The sequence below is a fragment of the Pelophylax lessonae genome, assembly GCF_965119305.1.
Source record: "Pelophylax lessonae genome assembly, chromosome: 1".
Lineage (NCBI taxonomy): Eukaryota > Metazoa > Chordata > Amphibia > Anura > Ranidae > Pelophylax > Pelophylax lessonae.
The window spans coordinates 253,287,529-253,314,733 of NC_138768.1; the positions used below are offsets into that span (position 1 = coordinate 253,287,529).

The 27,205-nt window shown below is 45.9% G+C and overlaps 1 protein-coding gene across 1 annotated transcript; it reads left to right on the top strand.

Annotated features, from left to right (window-relative positions):
- The first annotated feature begins 964 nt into the window (after positions 1-964).
- PUS1 (pseudouridine synthase 1) lies at positions 965-25,867 on the top strand. Its single transcript, XM_082243250.1, has 6 exons — positions 965-1,083; positions 4,198-4,434; positions 5,828-5,965; positions 10,930-11,032; positions 23,290-23,981; positions 25,396-25,867. Exons 2-6 carry the CDS (start codon positions 4,219-4,221, stop codon positions 25,444-25,446), a joined length of 1,200 nt encoding a protein of 399 aa, XP_082099376.1. The 5' UTR covers positions 965-1,083; positions 4,198-4,218; the 3' UTR covers positions 25,447-25,867.
- The last annotated feature ends 1,338 nt before the right edge of the window (positions 25,868-27,205 follow it).

The following is a 27,205-nucleotide window of genomic DNA, read 5'->3' on the forward strand; positions in this document are numbered from 1 at the left end:
ATTTTTTTTGGGGGGGAGCGGGTACCTAGTTTTGACAGGTACCCGCTCCCACTTCCGCTCGGAGCGCCACGGCGCCCTGAACGGAAGTTCTCCTCTCCCCTTCCCTCCCTGCAATCTTCTGGGACATGTCAGAGGTCCCAGAAGATTGCCGGCCAATCAAGACGCGCAGCGCGACTCGCGCAGTGGGTACCCGGCTGTGAAGCCGCAAACTGTCACAGCCGGGTGCCCACAGCAGTGATGCCGGCGCCGCCGAGACCAGAGGGAAGAGGATCAAGGCTTCGGGCGGCCGCATCGCTGGACCGTTGGACAGGTGAGTGAAAAGGCTGGAACTCCGCTTTAAGTGGTTAAGAAGGATAAGTACTCAGGCTGAGCTTCTCCTTTCTGTGAACTAGGACTTCTATGACTAATGGGCCATACACACTATAAGATTTTCTGAAGATTTTTTCCTTTAGACTTATCAAAACCATATAATATGAGGTCAGACCTAAACACTTTCAATTTGTATGCAATCTGGCAGGCCCTTGCACTACATAGAAAAGATAAATCTGAAGGAAAAAGTCTTCAGAAAATCTTATAGTGTGTATTTTCCTTTAACCAGCCTTTCTCAACCTTTTCAACACAGAGGAACCCGTGAAATAAATTTCTGGTCTTGGGGAACCCCTGCTAAAAATGTGAAATGTACAACTCATGACACCTTAGTGTGACAGTCGGTGGGAAGAATTCTCCTTACTCTTGTCATGGGGAAGAATTACCCCCTTACAGATAGATAAAAGGAACAATGGTGTCATTGGGAACTTATATGAGAGGCAGAAACTGTCCATTGCTCAAGGAACCCCTAGAAACCTATGGAGGAACCCTGGCTGAGAAACCCTGCTTCTAAGTTCTAACACTGCTCGTTCCAATCTGCACTCCATGCCCCGCCTACTCTCCAGCCAAGTCACGTGACAGAAGCATCACCGAAGGTCCTTCACTCCATGTGAGCTCTCTGTGTGAGGCTGAGGAGTCTGGTCACATGATCGTGATGTCATCGCAGGTCCTCCAGCATAGAAGGATTTGGCATCTTGTGTAGTAATCCACGTGCAGGTATTTCCTCTGCCATAGACTTGGCTGTGTGTATGTGCTGGCATTGCCCTATTAGTGATGTCTGTCTCTGCTGCTCACACTTCCTTGATTCTGGGGACAGATTGCCTTGGACTTGTGCATGTTTCATTGTATTTAATGCTTTTAGAGCTTCTTATCAGTCTTACTGTGGTGTCAGATTGCATGCTTTGTGTAACCCCCAGGATATCACACTAATATAGAAACCAAATCTGCACAAGCATCTCATTAGCAGTGAGAATTCTATGGTGGGAAAGTACCAATACTGGAACAGAGAAAATCTGGAAGCCGCTGTGCTAAGTAACCAATCATCTTCTAGCTTCAGCTTGCTCAGTTTCCATTCACCCCTATGCAGGTAAGACAGAGAGCGAGCGTGTTTCTGCATGTTGCATTTAGGGCAACCCATTGAAATTGACACAAAAGAACACCGCAAAGATGCGTGCAACCCTTTTGAAAAATCGTGCCATACCAAAATGTTTGGTACTTTTACATGATACGCGCCGCTGTGTCTGCGCGTTGGAGAAAAGAGTGCTACTTTGTGCATTTCCCACAATGCATGGATGTGAACCTAGCCTTCAAAGGGATCTACACCTAATTAGAGATGGGCTCAGTCGTGTTTAGGATTCTAGTCCCAACCCACCTGCCTGATCCCATCAGAAAGCAAACTCTGCACACCGCTAATGAGACATTTCCTGGTCTGTGCAGCTGCAGACTGGAAAATGTCTCCATGCCAGCGATGAGCGGTGTGCAGTGTTGGCTTCCTGGCGGGATCAGGCAGGAGATTTGGGACTAGGATCCTAAACGTGCCAGAACTCATCACTAGTTAGGTGTAGTTCCCTTTGAAGGCTAGATTCACATTCGTGCATTGTGGGAACGTGCCCAAAATCACACTCTTTCTTGCAACGCCTATCTCTACACCTAACAAGAACTGCAAAGAAGCCCCTGTTTGCTACGTCTCTTCTCCAACAATGCAAACTTATCTGCCCGCTAGCAGTTTTCTACCAAGCTCAGCTGCGCATTCCTGGCACGTCAGCCCCCAAAGCCCATGAAGAGGCTGAAAACCCGGGATCCGAGGGGAAGATTACAGCAGCCGGATAGGGATGTCAATGATGCTTGAAGGTGGAGGTGAGTATCTTTGGGAGTTTAGTCCAAATCAGATTGGTTTCCATGCACAGCTGCTCTAGATTCTGGCTGCTTGAGTTTTAGTAAATTCCCCCTCCATGTGTGTTTGTGTTGGTTATCTAACATCCGGGAGGAGATTTACTGAATCTGGTGCATCTGTAGATAATAACCAATCAGCTTCCACAGTTAATCTTTGGCAATAGAACCTAGACGCTGGCTTGTTACTATGTACAGCTGCACCAATTTGTATGTGTACCAGTTTTTGTAAACCTTCCCCCATAAGTTCTGTATGTTAACACTTTTTCAGCTTTAAGGGCCAGTTCACGTCATAGAAACGCAGTCCAGAAGCTTTTCTGCATGCACATTTTTGATACGTTCCAGTGCGTTTTTGATGCAGTCCAGTTTTTCTTTTTTTTGTGTTTAGGTGCGTTTGTGATGCGTTTTTACTGTGTTCCAGTGCAGAAAAAATGCATGTTCTACTTTTTTTTTTCTGCAGCTGGAATGCACTGGAACTGACCATTGTAAACCATATAATCTACTATCCAAGCATTTTTGATGCAGAAAAAATCCTCACTGGACTGCATGTGGTGTGAACTGGCTCTTAGTCCATGTGTGTATTAGGTGTTTACAGAGTAAATTTTGCTAATAAATGGCAACCACACTAACCTCTAACTGGCATATACAACAAGGAGCACATGGAAGGGCAATGTATGTAAAAAAAAAAAAAAATCGCAGCTCACTTGTGAGCTTGCAACAAACCAAATTGACACTGTCAAAGGCCCCTTTCACACAGGCTGTCTGCTCAGATTCACCTGATCAGACCTTGCACTCTCCCCTGTGGAGCAGCGGATGTCAGCAGATACGTGTCCGCTGACATCCGCCGCTATCCAAACCGATCCTACCCACAAAATCCAGATGGATGATGGTCCTATTTTCCATCTGTCGATCGGATTGAATGAAAACGGACTGTCGGTCCGTTTTCACCTAATTTCCCCAAAGAGAAGAGTGAGACTGTTTCCATCTTCCCTCTGCACAGTTAGTGGAGACGGACTTGTCATCCGCCTGCTCAGCGGAGAATAGTAAAGCAATTCCCTGCTGCGCAAACTGAGTTCGAAAAATGGAGGCGCCGTGTGAAAGGGGCCTAACAGTTCATGTTAGAAACAAGGGGTTTAGTTTGCACAAATTTGCAAATATATGTGTAAGCTGCACAGGCCAGTGCACTTCTGTCCTAACTCTATAATTTCAGACTCTCCAAAGTTGGTGCAAATATATAATAGATAGATTAAGGGCAGTATGCCTGGATGGAGCCCAGCCCTCCTAAAGGTACAGGGACGCACTGGACACCCAGCAATGTGTACAGAGTGAACTTTGCCAGATGACATAGTATTGTAACAAAGGGCTGATTTATTAAACTTTCTGAACATTCACTTGAAGTTTCCAATTATGTGTAGTAGTATTATTGCTTATTTAATCTGCGTATTTTTGGATGATTGAAGTGAATATTCAGACTTTTTACTGTACTCTGCAGTTTTAACACTCCTTTAGTAAATTAGCCCAGAAGTTGCAAATGACTTGCCAGCTAAAAAATAGTAATGTGGCTAAAGCTGAACTTCCGATAAATGGCAAAATTCAATTATAAAATGAATATGAGGGCTATATAAAGCGGAGTATTTAGCCCTGGTTTATGAGGCTTTGGCATTTAAGTTGGGTCGGAAGGCACACCATACAGCCCCACTGCGGCAGCTTGTCAAACACTCTTGTGAGAGGTTGACAGTTGATGCAGCTGGATGGTGCATCAGGCGTTACTTTTGTTTAGGGCAGCATGCACCCATGGATGAATGACTGGAATGCAGACTGCTTGCATTATAGCCATTCTGCCCTGGGTATACAGATAATTATAGGGGCATTTAGGCAGAACTCAGCAATGCTTTTATTTCACTAGCTTGTTCACAGGTTTACTGTAAACCTTTGTTGCAGTTATCGGTGTAAGATCTTCTCATGGCTTCCCTGAAGGAGGATAATCTATTACAGGCTAGTAGTGTGGGGGAAACCAGGAAGGCTTCAAGTCTGCAAGAGGATTCTGAGACCGTGGAGGAAAATGGACATGATGCCAAGAGGTTTAAGCCTGATCATGAAGAGCAGGCAAAGAAGTATCCCAAGAAAAAAGTGGTCCTGCTTATGGCATATTCTGGGAAAGGATACCATGGCATGCAGGTAAACACAGCGATGCCCATACAAACAATATTACTATCTTCTGCTTTACACATACGTTTTTATTAATATAAAATGTCCGGTAAGTCTTTCCTTCCAAAATCTATTTTTCGGATCCCCCTCTGGAGTCTAGAAGACCCTATTTGTAAGGGCGTGAATGCAGTCGCCTATACACTTCTACCAGCATGATTTTTATCCAGACAATCTACTACTTCTGAATGTTTATTCCTGATAAACCTAATCAGCTTTTAGCAGATTTTTATTTCCTGTCCATACAGCAAATGCTATCTTTGCACTTTAATTATATATGCGCACGCAAATACACTATTACAAACGTCTGTTCCTGTATGAACTTATTCTGCGTAGCTGGATAGGTGTAGGTAGCTTTAGTGATACAGTATATCAGTGCCATCATAAGAGCATTAAAGGGCCCTGGGCAGTGCAGTGCACTGGGACCCTGCCTACACAGTCACCCACGAGAATAAAAATGCAAATTATCGATAAGGCGATATTTATTGGTACAGCAGTGCAAGGCTAATGACGGCTTCCAAGTTCGGCGGCTGGGTCCAGTGAACACACACACAGACGGGAGTCAGACTCAACTGTCCTGTGTGTGCCTGTTCCTGTGGAGGCGGAAAGGCATTCCTGCAGCTGCGGGCTCCCCCTCCATGGCCCAAGTGGCCTGACCGCAGCGCAGGGCCGACAGGCGCTTGCCACCTGCTAAGTTAGGCGGGGGGATGCACAGGGGAGTTGGGACTAATGCTTGGCTGGGGCTGGGTTGCTGGGCAGGTAGGGCCTCCCGGGCAACTGCCCAGCGTGCCCATGCGGTAAGATGGCCCTGCAGTATATTACTAATGAGAACATAAGGGAGAGATGTCACCTGCCTGGAAATATAGTGGGACAAGGTATATGAATCATAACTTTGTAATAAAGCAGAAGTTTTATTCATATATTTCTGCTTAAAAACATAACCTCCCCCCTTCTCCTATCTATGCTGTATAGTGCCCGTAAAATAAAAAAAGAACCTTCTTCAGTTGAGTCGCGTAATGCAGAAGCAGCAGCTCCTCTGTGTCATTGAGCAGCTGCTGCAGGGGAGAGGAGGGAGCACCCACAACAGAGAGGTGATGGAAGCTGGCGGGTGACATCATGGCTCTGACAATTTAGCCCTACTGTGCTCCGAGAGAGAGGGAAGCTGCTGCTTCTGCATTATGTGACCAGATGGAATCAGATTCAAGAAAATGTATTCACACGTTTTGTCTTTTGCAAATTGTACACAGTATAGGTAGGATAAGGGAAGAGCAGTGTTTTAAAGCAAGCTTATATTTAGCCTTAATTTCACTTTTTTTTTAAATTATTGTATAACTTCATGTTTTTGTCCCATTGTGTGTTATTACAGCGAAACGTGGGTTCTTCACAGTACAAAACAATTGAAGATGTACTTGTGCAAGCACTCGTCCTATCTGACTGTATTCCTGAGAATCATGCAGAACACATGAAGAAAATGTCCTTTCAGCGCTGTGCACGCACAGACAAGGTGAGCATTGGACATGAATGGGAATGCTTTTTTCTTTTTCCTTTTCTTTCCTTTCCTTTCTTTTGTGACTTGTTCAAGATTTGCCAGTTCATTATCAGTGATGAAACCCCTAATCTTGATAGCTGATCCCTATTAGGGACACAAAGTAAAGAGTTTAAAAGGCTTACAGAACCAAACCTGCTCAATGTTTTCCTGTCCCAAAGGACAGGTGGTGGTGAGTATCTATCTTGTTTGCAGCTTAGAGGCAATAAGCCACATCACGTTTGTTTTCTTTATGCTGGCTCTGTAGCAATAGACAAACAACCAGTTCAAGTGTTTTCAATAATTGCTCAAAAAACATAATTTCCCAGGAAAAAAAAAAATCTGTCGGTAGCAATCATCCTTTGTTTTGCTATTTATATATTCTTTATTTGTTTTTTTCAGTGTAACATAATATATGCAAGTTGGGAAAAAATCCTTTTTTCCGACACCGTATTTCTTCTTTTTTTTTTTTTTGAAAATTATTTTTATTATTTTAAAGAGAAGAAAAAAAAGATACAAAAACGGAGCCTTGGGCATACCCTGGCTCAATAAACACAAAAGCAAAACATACAAAAGGGTACAATAACATAACAAAACCCCAACCATGGCTGCTGCTATAAAAATATTGGGAGCGTGCCTCACCAGGAGATGGCAGGAAAAGTCTGTCTACTATGGAAAAACAAGAAGTGTCTAGTAAGGTGGCTACAGTCCAAGAACCCCCCCCCCCCCCCCAGTTCAAAAGGTAACAAAAATAGACATGGGTTACTGAACATCCGTAACAGGATCCTCGTGATCATTAGTAGTATCCTCCGCCTCCAACCATATATTCCATACCTTTGTGAATTTTTGGGGACAACCTCTGTTGGTATAAGCAGCTTTGTAAAGAGGTATTACCAAATTTACCAGGGCCTTCTACAAGGGGAGGGTGGGAGCACCAGGCCTCCGCCATCTGAGCACTACTAATTTCCTCGCATAGAAGAGTAGTAGACCCAGCAGGGTGCGAGCTGCTACAGAATGGGCCAGCGCATTCACAAGTCCCAGGATGCAGAATTCAATTTGGGGTGGCACTCGAATGGTAGTCACTCTAGCTTTAAATTCCAGGATCTCAGGCCAGTAAGAGTGTAGGGATGAACAATGCCAGATCATATGCGTACACGAGGGGGCATCCGTATGGCAACGCCAGCAGGTCCCCGGGGTATCTGGGAACACTCTATGTAGTCTAGCCGGTGTCAGGTGGAACTTATGCAATATTTTGAATTGTGCCAAGCGGTCTCTGGAAGCTATGAGGTGCCTGGAAGGGTAACCCCAGACATCCTCCCAGTCCTCTGAATCCAGCTCTGGCACCTCCGCCACCCAGAAGGCCCGCAGACCCTCCAGGCCAGTGTGTACACTGGGAAGTAGGGTACTATATATAGAGGAGAGTGGTTTCTTCAAAGTCTCGTCACGGAGGAGAGTCTCCAGATTTGCCTGGGTAAAGTCTGTGGGGGAGCTACCGAATTGTGTGTGGAAGGCGTGACGGAGCTGGAGTTACCGGAAAAAGTACAAGTTGGGTAGAGAAAACTTGGATTTTAACTGGTCAAAGGTCAGTAATGTCTCTCCCTGACATATGTGGGACAAGTAAAGGACATCCCTGGTGGCCCACACAGAGGGATCCGGAATGGAAAAGAATTCAGGAAGATCCGGATTCATCCATAGTGGGGAGTGATGGCCGGGGCCCGTCCTGATGTACGGGGACATCAGAGCCCAGGCCCTGATCACCGTCTTCATGGAAACAGTGAGAGGATATGGGGCCTTTCGCTCCACAAAACAGTGTGTTACGCAGCGCCTCGTAGGACCCAACCAGGGCCGCTTCAAGAGCAACTGCAGTGTTAGAGGTGTCAGATGTTAACCAATTGTGGGTGTGGGTTAGGAGGCGGGAGCCCCATAGGAAGTTGATGACCTGAGAGTTGAATTGCTTGAACACTTTCTTTGGTATCCAGACTGGGGAATGGCATAATACATAGAGGAGAGGGGGGCAATAATTTCATCTTAATAAGGTTGATCCTACCGATCAAAGTCAGGGGGAGATTTGCCCAGGCTCACAACCGTACCGTAAACACTTGCAAAAGGGGAAACAGGTTCAGGTCACAAAAGTCCCGCACTCTAGGGGAGATGGATATACACAGGTACTTAATTTTGTCCGTCCAATATAAAGGCAAGGAGGGGTCCGCCTGAAGCCTGGCGCCCTTGTCAATGGGGAGGATGAGCGACTTGTCCCAGTTGACCTTAAGGCCGGACAACTCGGTAAACACCTAAAGCAATTCCAGGGCCGACCGGAGAGACGGGCCGGGATCCTGGAGGAAAAGGACAATATCATCGGCGTACAATGCCATCTTCTCCTCCAGGGGCCCAACCCATACCCCCCCGGAACCATGGACAGCCACAGCCAAGGGCTCCACTGCCATCGAGAACAGCGCCGGCCACAGTGGGCACCCCTGCCGAGTGCCGCATTTTATATGAAAGGCCGAGGACAATTTGCCACCTAGTTTGATCTGGGCCTGTGGCTGACTGTACAGGATGCTAATCCAATGACGGAAAGGTGGGGCCAAAGACTTCTCAAGACCGTATTTCTTAAAGAAAGTCTTAGTATGTCCCAGAAAAAAGGGAAAAATTGTATGTGAACTTTTGTTCTCTGATTTAAAGTTATCACTGAATAAAAGGCCAATAATGAAATATAAAACTTGCTCTAGTCAATAAGGGGAATTAAGGTATGAGAGCTGAAATGATTAAAGCTGGCTATAAATTGATTGAAATTTAGCCACTTCAGCAGGCATCGGCCTGAATTTCATATATCCATACATAGGCAGGCTGGTTGAGCAGAAGTTGATCTACTGATTTCCACATGTAGCCAGCAGTGCTGATCGGTGTATTTTGATGGTGGTGAAATTTTCCTGCTGTCCGATTAAAAAAGGCACAGAGTGATTTCCCCCATCAACCTTGAATGTGTGAATGAGGAATTGGGTGATTGGGGGAAAAAAAGACTAATGTATGGGTTGCCTAGGATTCAGTGTCTCCCCAGATAATTGATATTGAGTGTATGATTTGGTGGCAGGTTGACTCCTTATCTTTGATCTCTACATATGTCCAGTGTTAATTTCATAACCAAAAATAATTTCTTTCACAAAATTGTGACAAAAACTAAAATGGCATTTCAGTCAAAAGAGTAAAACGAAATCGAAATTTTACATCAAAATTAACACTGCACTACCACATATGAATAAGTAGGGGGCTTTTTCTAAGCTGCTAAAAAATGAAAAAAAAAATAAGAAAAAGGCTTTTTATTTTTTTATTTTCTTAACATTTAATGTTGGTAATATGTTCTACTAAGGCATTACAGCCAATAGAGTTGACTGTTTTTCCCATTCTAAGTAGTAGGAATATGTTTTTTTTATTTTTATACATTTTCATTCCTTCTTTCATCTAGTAGTCGCTGGCCCCATGTTTCCTTACCTGAGCTAGGGATGCACCGAAATTAAATTCTTGGCCGAAGCCGAATAATAATGAAATGCTTGGCCGAATACCGAACGCGGTGTTTCGCATTTTTTCCATTTATTTTGCAAATTTTTAGGGGGCACGCTGATGGGCACATTTTATGTTAGGGGGCACTCTGATGGGCAAAACAAAACATTTAAATCAGCGTTGCTCTTAACATAAAATATGCCCATCAGAGTGCCCCTTAACATAAAATATGCTCATCAGCATGTCCCATAGCATAAAATAAGGGAGCACTCTGTTGGGCACATTTTTTTTCTTTTTTTTTTTTTTTAAGGGGCACTTTATAGGGCACTCTAATGAGCATGGCAAGTGGCAACATATGGCAAAATATGCCAGTCTGCACACTAATGCTTGTGCAGCTACCGTATTCTCCCCCAAATGTGCTCCACATACCTGAACTGCAGCCAGGTCGGAGCCAAAAGCCGCGAACGGGGGCGGGGCGTGCACATAGCGTCACGCTCGCTGGACCTAGTGTGAAGGAGCCGCAGTCAGGAGCAGGGGGCGGGACGCGCGCGTGACGTCGCACCCCCTACTCGCGGCCGGACAGGGCACCGGCGGCGTGGGAGCCGGGAGCCGCAATGAGGAAGGGGACTGAAGGACTCCTAGGTAGCGGGCTCGCATTCCGGGCGGAAGCATCGCGCGGTCCGCCATTTAGTGACCGCCGCTGACATTGTTCGGCACAAATTTATTCGGCCTTTTTACTTATTTGGCCTAACACCGAAAGTGCTATTTTTTCTATTTTCGGCCGAATAATGTTCGGCCGCCGAACATTCGGTGCATCCCTAATAGACGCAGACAGTGAGGCATGGCAGCAAGCCTGCACGAGTGCCCCCATAGGAAGCAGGCTGATAACATTGCTTTTATTTAAGAGGCGACAAGACAGGAAATGCTGTTATTGGGAGAATGTCTAGGTAAGAAACTCAACAAATTAAGAAAAAATTATTTTCTTAGTAAAACTGCATAAGTGAAGGGGAACTTCCAGCTCCACTCCGAGAACAAAATGACATCAGGCTGAGTGCTGCTCAGCCATACACATGAAGCTTTGTATTCTTTGAATGAATACAAGGCTTTCTTAGACTGGCTAAGATTGCAACATCACTGCCTGCTTCTCCACCTCAGCTAATCTTAGGAAACTTTGTATTCATTCATAGAAAACAAACCTTCATGTGAGTCGTTTTTTGTTCCGGGATTGGGACAGCAAGTTCCCATCCTTCTGCCGGAACGCAGCGCTGTATACTGTATGTAGCTGAGGCTATAAACAGCTTATACAGCACTCCCAGCCCCTGCATCTCTTCGTGACAATAAATAGTTGGCTTAAACTTCACTAAAAGCTTTAAACAAGATAAGGGGGATTTGCATTATAAGGTGGTTTACAGCTTTCAGAAATGTCTTCTCTTTTCCTTTTGTAGGGTGTTTCTGCTGCAGGACAAGTTGTATCCTTGAAGATTAGGCTGGTCGATAACACAGTAGAGGAAATAAATAGTCATCTCCCTTCACACATCAGAGTGCTGGGTAAGCAACCTTTTCCTTTAGAAACTTTTTGATGACTGCATTTTTTTCCCTCAAACTATGAAAATATGTCAAAGCCGATTTACACAGTTTATTGTGTTTGAGGCAAAGGATGGACTGGCAGTTTGTTCTGCAGCAGTCTTCAAAATCAAGCAGCTATTTGGCACTTCCATGGCAAGTTAGTAAAAACCTATTTCTCTTACGTCCTCCGACAGTCGCCGCCCACTCATAGTCTTCACCAATGGGGGTATTGACTTCCTCTCCTTAGGATTAGCTAGGCAAAAGACTTGTTAAAACAAAAGCATTTACATAGATACACCCATGGGGGCTGTCCCACTGGTCCAATACCCCCCCTGCAATAGCCATCCCAATTCAGTTTGTCTTCTGCCTAGTTCAGGAGTAGATAGGCTTCCCTGTGCTGGGGCTACAGTCTCAGCCTTCTTCTTCTATTTTATGATTTTATTTTCTGAAAATAATTTTTTCTTTGCTTTTACTAGCTGTTTATTTTGTCAGCGTTAGTTAGTCGGATCTTCGGATGAAGACGGCGTTTGCGGAGCTGGGAATCGGACTGGCCGCCCTGGTTCTCCAGGACAGAGGGTCAGATGGAATCCCAGCCCGCCATTGAGCGTTTAGCAGGCTATGTGTTCGCCCTGGCCTCGCAAACGACCCATCCCTGTCCTCAGGGATGCAGCCTGTGAGGTGGCTACCTCACCGGACACAGCCACGGTTCGTCCGTGCATTACTGGTGTCCTGCGTTTTTGGCTGGCGGCACTCCCCTGCCATCTGAGGGTGGGCGGTTTTCCGTTTGATATGAGGCACCCCACGCCATCGTGTACAGGTAAGTACACTCTGTGTGGGGCCTCTGTCTGGGGTCGGCAGTCCTCTGTGTCTGTGGTGTCCCCTATGTCTGTGCGTTTTGGGCTCCCTGATCCCGGCCCCTGCGGGGGGTTTTTCTCTCACAGCCAGCGCTGTGTGGGGTTTTGGGGGATCCCTCTCCTGTGTCACTTTGGGTGCTTGGAGGTACAGACACGTGCGGCCACTGCTGCGGGGTTAAAAACCGCCGGTCCGCCATTTTAGGTGTGGGCAGCATGTCTGGCTTCACTGTGGGCGCTTATACAGCATTTTATGTAGTGTATTTTGGCGCCTTGCGGCGCCATCTTGTGTGTGGCAAACGATCGTTCCGAGCACATGTCGGCGGCCATTTTGCCGAAGACTTCCATTACTTTACCATGTTTCCTTAGCCTGCAGCCTCAGTTCAGTCTCTGGCAGTGACATCACTTCCTTCCTTCACTCAGGAGCGACCGACTGCGGTGGTAACACACTTGTGTGGGGTTCTGTTTTGCTGTCCTTTCTTTTCCTCCCTTGTGCAATATTCCTGGCTTCAGTTTGTCCCTGCGGGGGGGGGTCTGTGTTCCACAGTCTTTGTAGCGGTGTGCTGTGGGGTCCGCGGCGCGCTTAAAGGGCCAGTACCTTTACCAAAAAAAGTTTTTTAAATGGAATCCCAGGACAGCAAATTCCCTCCAGCCTTGGTAGGGGATTCAAGTTCCTCTGAATCCTCTACCCTGACTAATTTGGCTGCTGTAGTGGCGACTTTGGTGTCCAAAATGGATGTGCTGATGACTGAACGTGCTGCTAGAAAAAGGCCTAGGATTTCTTTTTCTTCTGATTCTGAATGTGACATGGTTGCTGTAGGTAGCGTACCCCTTTCAGGGTCTCGCTCTTCTCAGGACCCGCAAGAGTCTGAGGGGGAGGCGGAGGTTACAGGGATGGACGAATCCCCCCCTGGGACGCCCGAGGAACGCGCAGCTATGGATGCGCTGATTTCTGCCATCAAAGAAACGCTACATTTAGAGGATGAGCCCAATCCTCTTGGCATTGTGTCATCTTTTGGTACACACAGGACCCGCAAGACGGCGCAGGTTTTTCCTTGCCCCGCTGAGTTTCATCACACTGTGAATGAGCAATGGCGCAATTTGAAACACACCTTCACGGTGCCTAAAAGGTTTCAACTTCTCTACCCTTTTGCGTCTACTACGGCTGCACGCTGGTGCTGGCTCCTCAAGTGGATCACACTGTGGCCAGATTGAAGGCTACTCTGGTTCCCACCGAAGATTCTCCGGTATTTAGGATCCTACGGATAGGAGGCTGGAGTCTCTTACCCGCCACACCTATGTGGTGGCGGGTTCCATGCTAAAGCCTATTTTCGCCTCTGTCATGGCGGCTCAGGCTGTGGCGGATTGGGCCAAGTTGCTTTAGATGCACTCTCGTGGCTGATTCTGCCCCCCTACTACCGTTGAGATGGTGGACCAGATTTATCAGGGGGTCATGTATTTGTGCGATGCGGCCTTAAATGAGGCCCCATTGGCTGCACGCCTGTCCAGTGTCGCGGTGCTTGGCCTTCGACTGATATGGTTGAAGAGCTGGTCGGCTTACCAGAAATCCAGAAAGGCGGTGGCTGATATTCCCTATGCGAGGTCTGGCCTTTTTGGTGAATCCCTGGATGAATTGGTTAAGCGAGTCACTGGGGGCAAGAGCACTCTGCTGCCCCAGAATCCTAAGGGCAAGTTTTTCCACGGCAAGCGGGGTCCCACCTTTAAACCAAATCAGGGGTTCTTTTGTGCCTTCAAGGCACACTACAAGGGGAAACCCTTCAAAGGCCAGGTTTTCCAGACAAAACCCTGGGCCGGAAAACCTAAACCCGGCCATGCGGGTGCGGCGGCTCAGTCCGCCTCTGCCTGAAGGGGCGCCCTCACCCATTTCAGGGGTGGGGGGATGTTTGCGTGGTTTCCTCCAACCTTGGCTTCTCCGAGTTCTGGACAGGTGGGTTCAGGAAATCATTCGATCAGGGTACAAGATCGAATTTCTTTCACGGCCGGCAGACAGATTCTTTCCCTCAAATCTTCATTTGACCCCAGGACGGTTACAGGACCTGCATCAAGCGGTACAGGATCTCCTCGCTCAGGGGGTAATTGTCCCGGTGCCTCATCGGGACAGGTTTCGGGGGTTTTACTCAAATCTGTTCACTGTGCCCAGAAAGGAGGGCAAAGTGCGTTCGATTCTGGACTTGAAAGCTCTGAACCTTTGTGCGCGTTCGAAAGTTCCGCATGGAATCGCCCCGCTCGGTGGGGGCCTCCCTGAGTCCGGGAGAATTCCTGGCCTCTATCGACCTGAAGGATGCGTATCTACACTTCCCCATTTTCGATGGTCGTCAGAGGTACCTCCGGTTTGCTATCGCGGAGGATCATTATCAGTTCGTGGCGTTACCTTTTGGTCTTGCTTCGGCACCAAGGGTCTTTACCAAAGTGTTGGCGCCTGTTCTGGGCCTGTTGCGGGCACAGGGCATTGCGGTCTTGGGATATCTGGACGATCTCCTGTTAAGATCGAGTGCCAGTCAGAGCCTGATGCGCGATCTGTCCAGACGAGTTAGGTTGGACCATCAACGTTTAAAAGTCGACCTTGTCTCCTTCGGTTCGTCTCCCGTATTTGGGAATGGTTCTGGACTCTGCTCAAGCAAAGGTGTTCTTACCAGAGGACAAGCTCCGGACCCTGCGGTCTGAGGTCAGGTCCCTCGGGGACAACGAGTCCTCGTCACTCAGGACCTGTATGCGATCCCTGGGGTTGATGGTATCGGCCTTTGAGGCGATACCATTTGCACAGTTTCACACGCGGTCTCTCCAAGCGGAGATCCTGGCCAGGTGGGACAGACTACCTCAGTCCTTGGACCTGATAGTGTCTCTGAGTCGCAAAACCAGAATGGAACTCTTGTGGTGACTTCAGTCCCCGGCTGTTTCGGAAGGGAAATCCTTCCGGCCGTTACTATGGACGGTGATTACCACGGATGCCAGCCTGTCGGGCTGGGGTGGCATCCTGGGCAACCTATCTGCCCAGGGCACCTGGTCGGAGGAGGAATCCTCCCTTCCGATAAACATATTGGAATTGAGAGCGATCAGGCTGTGCCTACTCCACTGGTTGATTATCTGAGCCGCCAGACCCTGGACCAGGGGGAATGGTCCCTGCACCCGGAGGTATTTCAAATGCTGTGTACGAAGTGGGGATCCCCGGATGTGGATCTGTTCGCGTCATGGCTAAACAACAAGGTGGAAAGGTTCGTGGCAAGAACGCGCAATCCTCTGGCAGACGCCTCGGATGCGCTGGTGGTGCCTTGGCGTCAGTATCGCCTGTTCTATGCCTTTCCTCCGATTCAGTTGTTGTCCGGGTTCCTTCGCAGGTTGACCTCGGAACAAACACTGGTGATTCTGGTGGCGTAAGAGAAAACTGAATTTTTGTAAAATCTTACTGTAAAATTCCTTTCTCTGAGTCCTCCGACAGTCGCCGCCCCCTGCCCCTCTTTTGGGGTTCTTATACACTTAACTGCTTGCTACCAAACTGAATTGGGATTGGGGGTATTGGACCAGTGGGATAGCCCCCATGGGTGTGTCTATGTAAATGCTTTTGTTTTAACAACAAGTCTTTTGCCTAGCTACTCCTAAGGAGAGGAAGTCAATACCCGCATTGGTGAAGACTGTATGAGTGGGCGGTGATTGTCAGAGGACTCAGAGAAAGGAATTTTACGGTAAGATTTTAAAAAAAATTCAGTTTTCCATCTAGCCCAACTCTAAATGGGTAAACCTTTAGAAAAAAAAGCAGATGGGTGCTGGAAATGAGAAATGTATTGCTGTTCTCCAATAATCTAGAATTTTTAAGGTGGTTTCTGCATACTGTATTTAAAGCTAACTTCAGCTTCATTGTGATATGGACAAGTTTTCCTACATAATTCGCCTTTTATCAAGACATTTTTCCCACACTTGTGAGGGTTAGTCAGATAAAGTTATTGGTAAAGGTTGTACCATGTGTGATTATTTGCTATGAGAAAGGTGGATTGCCTTAAAGAGGAAGTAAACCCTCCTCGGCAAGTTGTACCTATAGGTAAGACTATGATAAGGCTTACCTAATAGGTACTGTAAATATCTCCTAAACATGTACCGTTTAGGAGATATTTACCTTCGATGCATCCAGTGACGTCACTGGCGCATGCGCTCTGAAGGAACGGCCTCTGGTGCCGTTCCTTCAGAGCCCTGTGCCGTGACCGTCGGCTCGCGTGCGCGGGAGTGACGTCACCACGGCTCCGGCCAATCAGATGGCCGGATGCCGCGATCCCGGAAGATGGGCGACTGGACATGTTGCCCGTCATACAGGTAAGCGGGCGGCACGGCGGGGGCTCGTTCTAAGGTACGGTAAGTATTTCATAATGAGCTAGTATGCGATGCATACTAGCTCATTATGTGTTTGTCTTTCAGGATAAAAAGGAAAAAAGAAAAAGAAAAAAAAAAAAGGGTTTACAACCTCTTTAAAAGTATGCTACTTTTTTCTTTCTGGTCCATTGAGGGACAAAGCAAGTCTTTCACTTTTTGGATTATAATGTGGCCTACAGGAGGACTGGACACTGGTAAATGAAAAAATGGTAGGCCAGCTCAGATTTACCCTACCTACCATGCTAGTGTCCCAGAAGGATGGACATATATTTGCAGCTTTTCTATGTAAAAGAGTAACTTCTTTTTTCTTAAATTAACTCTTCTCTTTGAGAGCTGGTCTCTCAAATTGCAGCTATTCTTCCTTTAGCCTGTTTTTTGGAGTGCTCGAGGGATAGCAAGTTCACCAAGGAGTGCTTTCAAGGGTCAGAGAGCTGCTGGCATTACCTCAGCGTTTGCCTTTCTCTGGAAACTCCCTTTTGTGAGTGTATTTTTTACTTTACCAAACCTTAGCTGACCGGTCAGAGTCCCTTTTCAAAGATACTGTATTACTGCTGTAATTGATTCCTTGGTTACAAGCTTCTTGCACACACTCTTAGTACACTGACCGAGATGTTTCTGCCAGCTCTTGGTCACTGCGTCTGATTGTGAGCCAGCGGGATGCCCTTCTGATAATGTGACCATTGTGAAAGGCAATCACAGCCTTTACACTTTCCAATTATCTCTTCCGGTATTAAAGCCTGCTTAAGGGGTTGCCAGCAGCCATCGGGAAGGGGTTAAAATGATTGATTGTAAAGCTTCTTTTGTTTTATCAATAAAATAATCAGCATTTTTCCCACCATCCACATCCAAACCACCCTCCATGCTTTGCTCTAATCCATCCACAGGGTTTGGGACTCAGTCTGCCAAATACTCAGACAAAAAATCCTCGTTTTGCGTACACTTTGACTGCGTGCATCTCGGATGTCTGGGAGCCGGAGGTAGTATCCCAGGCTGCAAGCTGCAGTTTTTCTCCCTATCCCCACCTTGATTTTTTCACCTTCCTGTGTCACCACATAGATTACTGGATAAGGTCCTCTTGGGTCTTCTGAATTAAGGCGTTGTTGTCAAGTTCCCATAGCAGAAGTGTTTCAAGGGTTTTACTCCCTTTTGCCAAACTTAGAGGCATCCGTACCATTTTTAGTCTCAAAGCACTGAATGTCCTCATTCAAGTTTAGAAATACACCAGGTCTGTCATCGTCTACCACCAGCGACACTTCGGTGGTTATCAAGGCCATATGTCTACCTGCCCCATCGTTCCAGTGCATCAGTGTTTCCTACACTTTGCTGTGGGGCCCCTATACTACTAGTTTATGGCTCTGCCCTTTGGCCTCTCGTCTGTACATCTGGTGTTTAGCAAGGTGTTAGCCACAGTATGAGCCCTGCGGTTCTCTCATGGCTTCCCCCATCTTGGGATTCTTAGAAAATCTCCTGTTGAGGGAATAGCAAAAGCTCTTTTGGAGAATGTGGTTTTGACTGTCCAGACATTACATTGGGTTTAGGTGGATCCTGAACCCTCAGGTAATAATCGCTTGAACAAACTCATAGTTGGAGTATCTGGGACTAGTCATAGACATGGTGCAAGCCAGAGCTTTTCTTTTACAGGACAAAACTCAAGTAGTAGTAAAGTCCTCTTCCCTTTTTTTTTTTTTTTTAACTTATACCTACAAGTAAGCCTATAAAAAAGGCTTACCTGTAAGTAGAGTGAACATCTCCTAAACTTGCACTGTTTAGGAGATACAGTATACACATTGTGTGCAGCCAGTGATGTCACCGACGCATGTGCTATGAAGAGACGGCATGTCGGCTTGGGCGTCTGTGACTACTGCACGCATGTGTGGGAGTGACATCATCGCGGCTCGGCCAATCAGACGGCCGGAGCACTCAAACTCGCAAGGGAAACTGGATGAAGATGGAAGCCCTGTCAGATTTGACAGTTTGCTGCTACAGGGCTTCGTTTCAAGGTAAGTATTTTATAATCTGCTAGTATGTGATGCATACTAGCAGATTATGCCATTGTCTTGCAATTTTTTTAATTATTTTTTAAAAAGTGGTTTACTGCCACTTTCAGACTCTTCAGTAAATGTTGTCCTGCAAATCTCTGCTTTTTGCATGAGAGGTATGGATCTGATGGTAGCCTCCTTTTTAAGGCAGTCCAGTTTCTCCTGTTGGAGGGACATTCTAGCTGGAATCAGTCAGCACCACTGCAACTGCATACATCAACCATCAGGTAGGAACTGAAAGTCTCAACACAACAAGAGAAGGAAATTGAATCCTCCTCTGGGCAGCCTTGTCTGTGTTGGACAATTGGCAGACAGGCTTTTGTGCATGTACACATAATAAAGTGCCTGTCAATGTTTGCTTACCAAATTAAATGTATTCTGATCACATATGGGGTAATGTAGTCAGTTGTAAAATCTATTGCATGAAGTCCTGATATAACTGTTGCTGTTGTACTCTGTGACTCTGTGTTATACTTACAGAGTAGAATAGCCAGAATGTTCCAATTTGTCCATAAACCTCTCTGATGAACAGCCTCATTGCATATGTACGTAAGTAGTGAAAACACAAAAAGCTAAACCATGGCAACTTATCACTACATTGATGGAATATACACGTTTCCTTTTTTTTTTCTCTAATCTTCTTCCAGGGCAGCATCTGAGAGGCTCCTCCCAACTAAAACAGGAAACACAGTAGTCCAATATTATAAAAATGTCAGCCATACCTACATGCCCCAGCTTTGATTGTGTTTCTTCCGGACCCACAGGAGCTGCAGCAGTTTTTTTTTTTTTTTTAGTCTCTGTGCTAACTGCAGGGGACTCCCTGGTCAGCTTCCCATCCTGCCCAGCGGGCTTTAGGTGTTGCAGACCAGGGGCAGCAAGTTGGGCCTATGGCCTCTGCCTGAGGTTTTGCCCTTACCTGGGGGGCATGCAACCATTCCCCCAGCTGTATTGGATGCCAATGGCATTCCCCCACAGAATCGCCACCATCTGCCCCTGGCTCCGGCTGTGCGCCTGGACTCCACGAAGCAGCCTCCCGCCGAAAGCCGTATCATCCTAGGAAACCGGAGCCCACACTGCCTGGAGGAGCAAGATGGCGGCGGATGCATCATTTCCGGCAACTCGTGAAGTATTTCTGGTCGGCAGCCATCTTTGGTTGGGCTGGAGGCCCGGAGCCAGACAATATCACTGGGCACTTCCGGTGACATCATTTCCGCCGGTGGCGCCGCGATTTTCAAAAAAAAAAGAGAAGGGGAAGGAAACAGGTAGATGAGCTTCCGCCTCAATCAAACAACAAATGGAGCAAGACCAGGAGAATAATGGCAGTACAGGTATGTCCACCAACCTGCACAGGGTCAGCTGGGGGCGGGGCTGGAGCAGGAAGCAGTTAAAAAGCCTCTAAGCAGAGGCTCTCAGGGGCTGGCCATGTCGGACATTTCCCCACCCTGCCCTGTATATCCTGCATGTCAGGACAGCTCCAAGGTAAGCCAGAGCACTCTGGAGTCCCCTCCATCTCTACCTCACTACAAACGGTTCTATTTGTGCATGGCAACCGCCTTTGTGCTTACTTTCAAAGACCCCAAATGAGAAAAGGGCAAAGATTAACAGCAAGACATGCGCCTCTTGCGGTCACCAGTTTCCCCCAGAATGGAAAAAGCCATTATGCCAGAAATGCATCAACAAATTGGTGGCCAAGGAATCACAGGGTTTCCTTAGAAACATGCTCAACTCCTTCAAAAAGGAAATAAAAAGCAAGATTTGGCCACTACATTCGGGTATAGGAAAAATTTGAAGTTCAGCCAGACCAGTACCCCGTCGACCAGCACGCCATCCATCCCCTCGTGTAGTGGGGAAGAGGTGGACCAAGCAGGGCAGGAAACTGAGTTGGATGATTCAGACTCAGAATCTGAAGATGGCCTATGCTCAGATTCAGATGATGAAGACCCAGCTTTAGAAGGCACTCTTTTTTTTCCTTTTTGGAAGACAAGGATAGTCTGCTGAAAGCCATAGCAGGCATGCTGGGCATCAAAGAGCTGAAAAAAGGCAAGCTTTCCTTACACAACAAGATGAACAAAGGCTTGCAACCAAAATAAAAAGGAGAACATTCCCGGTACATTAGACTCTGAAAAGCAGTCAAGAGGGAATGGGAAGAACCGGAAAAGAAGCTTTTTATGCCAGCCGTGATTAAGCGCAGATACCCCTTCGCAGAGGAGGATACAAAATTTTTACAAAAAATTGCAAAGTGCCCCAAAGTTGATGCCTCCCTCACCAGAGTCGCAATCAAGTCTGACTTAGCCTTTGACGACTCTGGGACACTTAGTGATCCCATGGATAAGAAGATGGAGGCGCTGCTCAAGGGAGCTTGGGAAGCAGGGGCAGCAAATCTGAATCTGGCCATAACTTCCACCTGCACGGCTAGGACCTTATTAGTCTGGCTGTCTCAGCTACAAGAGCTGCTAGGAGACACCCCAAAATAAGAATCTGTAAGGACCATTCCCACGCTAACCAGAGCGGCAACCTTCCTCGCAGATTCTTCGGCTGAAGCAGTGAGGACCACTGCCCTAATCAATTCAGCCAGGAGGGCCCTGTGGCTGGAGTCATGGAGAGGGGACATTGCTTCCAAAAATAGATTATGCGGAATCCCCTTCAAAAGCGATTTACTGTTCGGGCCAGACTTGGAAATGGTTTTTGGACAGAACCGCAGCCAAAAATAAAGGGCTTCCCCAAACCAAAAGAGACCGACTAGATGCGGATCACTACGGACACAGCACTCTAGGATGGGAAGCGCATATGGCGGATCGCTGCACACAAGGAGTATGGAACCCCCTTTGGTCCCAAGCCTCCTCAGACATGACGGAATTAAAAGCCGTAGAGGAAGCGCTAAAAGCATTCCAACTGGCCATTCAGGGCAGAGATGTCCTGATTCAGTCAGATAACATCATGACTGTGGCCTACCTGAACAGACAAGGGTGGACAAAATCTGCTTGTTTAATCGGCCTGAAACAAACATCGCTGTCATGGGCCAAAAGAAACATCAGATCCATCTCCGCCATCCATCTGAAGGGAACCGACAACACGCTGCAGACTTGAGTTGAAGAATCCAAAAGCAGACGGGAATGTTCCTTAAATTAAGCTACCTTCTCGTGGATCACCCAAACCTGGGGGATGCCCGAGGTGGATCTGTTTGCGTCCAAGATGAAGGCAAAACTCCCAAAATGTCTCTCTCCCTTGACCCCAGAGATGGCAACATCGGTGTAGATGTGTTCAACCAAAGCTGGACATACCAGCTGTGCTATGCATTTCTGCCAACCTCCCTAATTCCAAAGGTACTACAAAAGATCAAGGAAGAAAGGGCAATAGTCATACTTATTGCACCCCATTGGCCCCAGAGGCCATGGTTCAGTCATTTGAAAAACCTCAGTGTTCGACCACATCTAACACTGCCAGATATACCGAACCTCCTATTGCAGGGTCCAGTCAATCATCCGAACCACAAGGTCTTGAAGCTCTCGGCCTGGTTCCTGAAAGGGTGAGGTTACAGAGAAAGGGTCTGTCGAACAGGGTGATAGATACCATTTTAGCCAGCATAAAACCCGGGACCAGAGCCATCTATGAGAAAGTTGTTTTCTGGTACGAGAGCAAAGGAGACCCCAAAAAGGGGACAATTCCCGCAATTTTTAGATTTCTTCTAGGAAGGAGCGGACAAAAACATCTCCCATAGCACTTTGAAGGTCCAAGTGGCAGGTCTATCATCCTGCGTAGACATCAGGTTGGCAGAAAATACACTCATAAGAAGATTCCTTCTTTCTTTAAAAGAGCCAGACCCACAAAGCCCAGCAGAATTCCGACATGGGACCTCTCCACTGTGCTTAAAGGATTCCTCTCTCTACCCTTTGAACCACTGGAGGAATGCTCAGATAAATATCTTCCACTAAAAACAGTACTCCTAGTGGCCCTTGTGACAGCCAGGAGGGTAAGTAAAATACAGGCTCTATCTATGATAGTATCCTACTGTCTGATTCAAACTGATAAGATAATCCTGACCCCAGACCCAGCTTTCTTACCAAAAGTCTCTTGAACTTTCCACAGAACACAAAATGTAGTTATCCCCTCCCTTTCAAGTTCAATGCATAGCAACAAAAGAGACACGTACAACAAGCTAGATGTAAGAAAAATTCTTATAGCTTACCTTGAGAGAAATAAGGACTGGCGCAAAACGACAACATTATTCATTCTCTGCGCAGGAGTCAACAAGGGAAAACAGGCCTCGAAAAGAACGGTAGCCACATGGATAAAGCTTGCTATACAGGCAGCCTACCAAGCACAAAACCTTGCCCCACCGAGTGGAGTCATAGCTTGGGCATCTTCAAGTGCCGAAAAGGTCGGGGCAACACCAGAGCAGATCTGCAGAGCAGCGACATGGTCAAGCTTCAATACCTTTGCAAGGCAATGCCGCATCGACCAGCAGTCCAGTCAGGACCAGACATTTGGTCGCAAGAGGCTCCAGACTTTATCCCTTCCCTAGTAAGTTTTGCTTGATACATCCTCTCCGATGCTGCCCTGGACGATGATTAGAGAAAACAGATTTAGGTACCTAGAAACTCCTTTCTAAGAAGTCTTCCAGGGCAGCACTCGTTCCCACAAAACAGTACAAAGGATTTTTTGCAGATTTATAAGCTTACTTGAGGGTTCCTTTGGTGCTTTACTAATACTGAGGCATGCAGGTATGGCTGACATTTTTATAATGGTGGACTATTGTGTTTCCTGTTTTAGGTGTGAGGAGCCCATCTCGCAGATGTTGCCCTGGAAGACTTCTTAGTTACCAGGTACCTAACTCTGTAGTTTTTTTTTTTTTTTTTTTTCTCTTCAAACGGGATAAACCATTGCTCTATTGTCCATAATAAAATGCTAGATTATTAGAAAAAATTAAAAAAAATAATTCTACTGTTCTAATTCTGCTTTTCTATTCAAGGTTTAAAGAGGGTGACAGGACGCTTTAACTCCAAAAACTCCTGTGATGCTCGAACTTATTCCTACACGCTACCTACTTTTGCATTCGCACACAAGGACCATGAAACACAGGATGACAGTTTCCGACTTAGTCAGAAAACATTGAACAAAGTAAATGAACTGCTTTCCCTGTACAAGGGAACTCACAATTTTCATAATTTCACGTCACAAAAAGGACACTCGGACCCCAGTGCCAAGCGGTACATCATGGAGATGCACTGCGAGCCTCCATTTGAACAGGGGGGACTGGAGCTGGCTGTAATTAAAGTAAAAGGCCAAAGCTTCATGATGCATCAGATACGGAAGATGATTGGGTTGGTTATTGCAGTGGTGAAAGGTTATGCAGATCCTTCCATTATGGAGCGCAGCTGGGGAGAAGAAAAAGTTGACATTCCCAAAGTTCCTGGTCTGGGGCTGGTTTTGGAGAGGGTTCATTTTGAAAAATACAACCGGCGTTTTGGCAATGATGGCTTACATGAGTCTTTAGACTGGACAGAAAAAGAAGAAAATATTGAGACCTTTAAAAAGGAGCACATCTATCCCACTATCATCCAAACAGAAATTGAAGAAAAGTCAATGGCAAGCTGGCTTGCAACTTTATCTATACATGACTATGAAGCAACTTCACAGCAACTAAATGTTAATGACCAAAAGGTAACTGGTGCAATTATATCCTTGTAGCTGTCCACCGTCTAACAAAGCAGCTCATATTTGTTTTTTTTTTGTTTTTTTCAATCTATTTTTCTTGATCCTATTTTTTTTTTTTTTAAGTTACAAACAAGCACATAAATTCCCTCCCCGCCAAAAAAGGTTTAGGACCCCCACTCTCACATATATGTACGTACAAAAGTAAACACACGCGGCTGGCGCCTACGTCTGAAAACATTGATTGCGATACAAATGTTACATATTGCCACACACATTTAAGCGTCGCCTATGAAAAATATAGGGTACTGACATGTTTAAGGTTTGACATATTTGGTATTTACTTGGTGCAACCTCAGCTTTTATATTTTACCAAAAAGGGGTAATCTATTGCATTTTTGTGCTCCCTAAAATTTATTTTTAATGTGTTGTGTGTTATTTTTTTGACCTTTTGCAGTAATATTGTGAAACAAAATAATTGGAACTACCACTATTTTATTCTCTAGGGTGTCTGCTTTCAGGAAATATATAATGTCGTTTGGGGGGGGGGGGGGTGTTATGTAATCTTCATGCCTAAAATGATTTTTGTGTGCAAAAAACCCCGCAAAAACAGCTCTGGCAGCGAAAGGGTTAAAGGAGTTTACCTTTTACATATTCTAGCCGTAAAATTTGTTACCAAAAAGCTGGCTCCTAACTTTTTTAGCTGGCTCCTAGATTCAAATCAAATTTGTCAAGCCCTGGCATAATAAAATACCCTTATCTCTATAGTTTCATATTATGATTTATAAAGTAGTTCCATGGCCATGGGGAGGACCCCATTCCTTGATACATGGCCATGCAATGGACTCTATGCCCCCCCCCCCTTTCCTGCGCCCTGCTAGGCAGAGGGGGGGGACCTAATTCAATTATTTTCACTTTTATTTATTTTTTTTTTTTTTAACCAGAAGGTTCACTTGTTATTTAGTGTAAGCCAGTTGCTGTTTTTGTGTACGTGGGATTACTTTGGGATTGGGTTTTGGCTTCTTAATAGAATTAAGAATTACACAGAGATGTCATGGTCTCTGAGCCTATATGGAGTAATGCATTTCTATGCAACTGGGTAATTTCAGCATTTTTATAGCAACATGGGAGCTCATCATTCCACTACAGTGACTGAAGACAGCTTCTTTGCAGCCTCTGAGTTTTGTACATGTGTGAAAGCAGTCTATATATTCACCCTGTAACATGATTGGCAGCCTCATGTAATTTGGTGGCAGTCTTTCACTTTCTTTTGTAACTTGCCGCTGGTCTCTAAAAGCTTTGTGTAACAGCTGCTGTCCCATTATGGCAGTAGTAAAAGATGTAGGGTTTTGTGTGAGGTTATGTGTAGTATGGTTAAGGGACATTGTTCACTGTTTTTTAATGTGCTTTCTTTATTTTGAAGGTGGAGGACGCTGCAGTTGAGCAGAGTGATGATGGAGGGGACTCGGACTGAGTGTAGTCCAACCCATTCTGCTGCTAGAAGAATTAGAGATTTCATGATCTCTGACATTTTGATTCAAGTCAATATGTACTCTGTTTATTTAATAAATTAATGTAAATGCAGTGAAAATATGCAAAGTGCAGTGACCCATGGTGGCCAATTAAATTGTACTGCTTTACAGGTTCATGAAGAGATGAATTTTAACTATGGGTTACAGCTCTTTGCACTGGAATTATACTTTCCACTGCTTTAAAGAGAAAGCTCTCATCGTGTTTGTTTTTAACCACTTACCCCAAAAGATAAATCAGCCCTTTATTTTAGTACTTCCTGTGGATAAGCTGAAGGAATGCGCCATATTGTCTTGATGGGAGAATTTGATGCCAATGGTTATAGGGTTTTTTTTTTTTTTTTTTTTAAGGAGTCTGAGATCCACTGTGATTTCAGAGTATGATGTTGCATCATCATAAATGCAGCAATACATGTACATGTCAATGGTTTTTCTTACTGTGCCTTTTTAAAATGAAGATTTCACAAAAACAATGCCTGTGAACTATTTGTCACAGTCTGGCAGTATGGATGGTTTAGCAGGTTTTACCCAAAAACAGTATCACCTAGGTCGGTCTCATCAGACATTGCATATAAACATCTTACTGTTTGATTGTAAATGTATGTGCCTAGTTCTGCTGCTAATTCATACACTTTGAAGAACTGTGGAAAAACAAGCTTTACAGAAATTAAACTCTTCCAGTTAAGTCTGTACTCATTTTTGTTTAAATATTTTTTGACAAGCTTGACTTCTGAATTATGTATTTGACTTTGTTGGTCTCTCAAAGTGGAACTTCACTCTCTCAATCAACATTGACTATTTTAATCCTTAGGCTGGGTTCACACTTGTTTTGATGCCAGACATTGTATTTGATGTGCACCGCATTGCTGTGCACATCACATGCGATGTCTGTGCAATGCGGATTCAGCCTTATAGTTTGGCTGAAATCGCATTGCATTTGCATCAAAATGGTGCAGGACCCATTTTTATGGTCCGCACTGGAATCTGATTGCATGGGTGTTCAGACCCATGTTATCCGATTCCACAGTTAACACTGTGTTCTGCGAGTCGATTTTGGGGGGGTGTCATTTATTTTTTGTTGACACCCGCAGCGGTTTGCAGCAGTGTGAACTGCCTGCGAGTCAGATGCGATGCGGGAACCAGCACAGGAATCGCTGTGGTTCCTGCACCCAGCCTTATGCTGCTAGCGTTTATATATTTGCTTTTTTTTTATTTATTTTTTTACACTTCTTAAGGGCTCTTTCACACGGGCGTTCCGATCAGATCTGCCTGTCAGTTTTTTAGGAGGATCTGCTCTCATCCGATTCCCCATAGAGAGCAGCGGGGCTCTGACACCTCCCTCTCCGCACACAGTGTGGAGACAGAGCTGTCATCCGCAGGCTCAGCGGCGGATCAATCCCCGCTGAGCAGAGCACAGTCCGCAACGGAATGTGGACCGTGTGAAAGGGGCCTTAGTTACTTTCTGGTTTCCATTCAAATGGTGTCCTACATCCCAGGAGTCTTCAGTAGGGAAGGAGGGGCTTTCTCAGCAAAGCACACCCTCTCCTGCTTGCATGCCTGAGCTAAGGGCAGGTAGATTCCAGGAAGTAAATGCTACATGAATCATCTGCCTTTACGCAAGATGGCCACGGCATTTTTTAGAGGGACTTCTTAACAAAATAAAGCATAGAGACATGGGTGGGTGAGTTTGTGTTGAATATTAAA

Bases quoted from the DNA above. Each gene is read 5' to 3' on its own strand.
- PUS1 (XM_082243250.1), top strand. From the start codon at position 4,219: ATGGCTTCCCTGAAGGAGGATAATCTATTACAGGCTAGTAGTGTGGGG. The intron at 5,966-10,929 runs GTGAGCATTGGA...TTCCTTTTGTAG, and splicing joins GCTGTGCACGCACAGACAAG to GGTGTTTCTGCTGCAGGACA. The intron at 11,033-23,289 runs GTAAGCAACCTT...TTTCTATTCAAG, and splicing joins TTCACACATCAGAGTGCTGG to GTTTAAAGAGGGTGACAGGA.